The following is a 2,985-nucleotide window of genomic DNA, read 5'->3' on the forward strand; positions in this document are numbered from 1 at the left end:
ATGCACTTTAACTTGACAGGTAGCTATTATAAAATTATTCCTTCACAGACTGGAATTACTGCACGGTTATATGCCTCCGCAAACCAGTTAAATTCACAGGAATGGGACAGATCTGAGTTCACTGTGACCTTGACCATTAACCTGTGACCACCAATATCTAATCATTTGATCCATGTATTCAAGTGGATGCTTGTGCCATATTAGAAGAGATTCCCTTCAGGTATTTCTGAAATACTGCATTCACAGTAATGGGCCGGGTGGACGTGAGGTCTCTGTGTGGTCCTTTGACCTTTGACCTTGACCACCAAAGTCTAATCAGTTTGAGGCCAAGTGGACATTTATGTCAAATTTGATAAAATTATAGGTAACACATTCAGGAGATTGGGCCTCACAAATGGATGAACAGACAACCTGAAAACATACTGTAAAGCCTCTGGGCACAGCTCTCACCAGCATAGAGACGTAAAAACACCAGCCTGCAACATCATCCATTCTACACTTAAACATTCATATTATTCAAACTATGCTGCATCATTGCTGTTCTGCTAATGTACAATTACAATGGAAGTAGTGATATTTTCAATGAAGTATCACTTTATCATCATTAGTGCCCAAAATCCAATTCACTAATGCCTAACCTATAGAACACACACAGACAATGTTGATTTTAGAAACTAAACTTAAAGTCCAAACTGCCGACATAGAGTCACACAGTGGACAACAGGCCACTCTCCAAGTACAGTGCCTAGGGACAGGTTGGACTGCATGTGCATTCTTGCCTTATGTTACTAAATCCTGAAGTTCAATCAACATTTCTCTCTCCCCACAAATGGCCAGGTGTCTTCAGAATAGCCTACTTGACAGCTGGGACTCACACTCACATGCAGCTCTATGTGAATCTGTCTATCAGAGCAGAATGACAGAAAGCAGACAGATGGAGAAAGAAAAGAGAGAAAAGAAAATGAGGAGGATGGTTGAATGGAGAGCTATATAAAGATATTCAGACACACTGAGAGGTGAGCGCGTAATAATGCGTGGGTGGGTGTTACATTTGATCCAGCCCCAGGCTTCTATTTTCAGATGCGATTCATCTAGAGAAATTAACAAAGCTATAGCCTACATGATTGGCGTATCTGTCTGTCAATCATACCAATCCGGAGCGGAGGGCGGGTCTCTCTGCCCCCCGTGCTTCACGAGGGCACAGAACGAGCCCAGAGCAGATGGAATAGCTGTCGCGCGCTTCGCCCAGATTGTTTGTTTTGTTTAACTGAGTTATTCTGTGAGATGCCTCGCTTCCATGCCGGTTTCCGTACTAGTGGGAAGTAACAGAACGCTGATTTTTCGCAGTCTTTCTGTTGCTACAGTATGTTACTGAGTTGTCCCCCGCCTGCTGTTTGACCACAGCTGGAGCACGAGCGCTGTTCGCGGTGCTGAAAGCATCAAGTGCGCGAGGAGAGCGGAGGTCTCCGAGGCTCTGGAGAGCAATGAGGAGAAATGAGCTCTCCTTGGCGGGCTTTTTACTCGCCTGGAAAGTAGTGCTCTTACTCAGGTAAGAGCTGTTTCTACTGTGAACCAAAATGACTGTTTACCTGAATATTAACTAGATAAATGATAAAAAGGTGGACTTAAAAGTTGTAGTCATTATGTTTCATTCATGCCATAACATTAGGCTACATTCAGGCTCGTTTCAAAGGGAGTCAAAAAGACCCTCTTTAATGTAATTAATAAAAAGATAGATAGATAGATAAAACGTAATTTATCAGTTCTTTGTCTTGCTAGATTCTTTCAAATTATTTGCAAATTAATGTATTTGACTATTGTCTATGTCTTGTCAAAATTAAATGTAGTTGTACTTTTTTGGTTTTTAATATGGGGACAGAAGCACTGACAAAGCTAATGCCAAAGTATATGCCATATTGGAATAAATGGTCGATAATATACAAAAATACATTTTGTTGAATAGATGTTTAGGCTGCATTTTTTTAAATTGTAATTTTTATCTTAATTTAAATGCTAAACATTTTTATTTTTTATTATTTGTCTGTTTACTTTATTTTATTGGTGAAGTGTAAAATAGCACAAAAACTATATCTTGTTTCAACATACAAAGTTGTCACAACTCTTGAGTTGTCATTGCTGAGCATGTTTACTTATTCCTTTATGTTTAAAAAATGACTATAAACTGATATTATATTGTTTTCAGATTTCTTTACCGTCTAAAATTGATGTAGGCCTAAAAATTCCATAATTTGTCATATTGTAATTGAAAATGTCACATAAGGCAACTTTTACCTTCATGGTTCCCTGAATGTGTGGGTGACAAGGGTATGCTTGAATGCAACTAGTTTATATGACATGTTGTCTGACCGTGCCAAAAGACCAAAGTGCTCATACTGTAGCTGTTCCAAATGGTCAGTAGATGTGAGGTGAGAATGGTGCAACAAAATGAAGTGCACAAAAGTGAATAAGAGAGCTGTCAGAAACGGCGCGCGTAATGCGGCCGAAAAGTGTTTTTGTGAACTCAATTAAATGGCCAGACGAGGAAGTGTGTAAACAAAAACAGTCTCTTTATTAAGAGAACTAAAACTAAACAAAAAACCATACAAGACACGGTGCAAACACAAAAACTCACGGTCGGTATCGGTCCCAGGTCAGAGCCAGCAAACAGTACATCCAAGGAAATCCAAAGTGCGTAGTCCGTATAGAAAGTCCGATAAGCCGATACACATGAGCAGTCCGAGATAAGAGGGCAAGGCAGAACAGGGTAATCCACAAAACAGTCCGAGTCAGAAACACAAATACCAAAAACCGAATATAACGCTGGAAAGTCTGAGCTGGGGTCTAGAACAATCTGGCAGCGTCCTCATGGGAGGACGCTGCCTAAATAGAGATGAAAACAGGTGCACATAATAACGAAGCAGGTGAAACTAATGAGTGATGAACGTAAAGAAAAGACCAGAACTAAGGTGAAACAAAACAGGAAAT

At 40.0% G+C, this 2,985-nt stretch overlaps 1 protein-coding gene across 1 annotated transcript in view; it reads left to right on the plus strand.

Moving 5' to 3' along the window:
• Window positions 1-1,212: 1,212 nt before the first annotated feature.
• LOC109975006 (glycine receptor subunit alpha-3-like) overlaps window positions 1,213-2,985 on the plus strand; it is a gene marked incomplete at its 3' end in the record, with an annotated part of 53,017 nt that continues 51,244 nt past the window's right edge. The window contains exon 1 of the mRNA XM_020625510.1: window positions 1,213-1,549. Within this exon, the coding sequence (XP_020481166.1) occupies window positions 1,485-1,549 (65 nt within the window). The remainder of the gene's footprint in view (window positions 1,550-2,985) is intronic.

Source organism: Monopterus albus, unplaced genomic scaffold, assembly GCF_001952655.1.
Source record: "Monopterus albus unplaced genomic scaffold, M_albus_1.0 scaffold356.1, whole genome shotgun sequence".
Taxonomy (NCBI): Eukaryota; Metazoa; Chordata; class Actinopteri; order Synbranchiformes; family Synbranchidae; genus Monopterus; species Monopterus albus.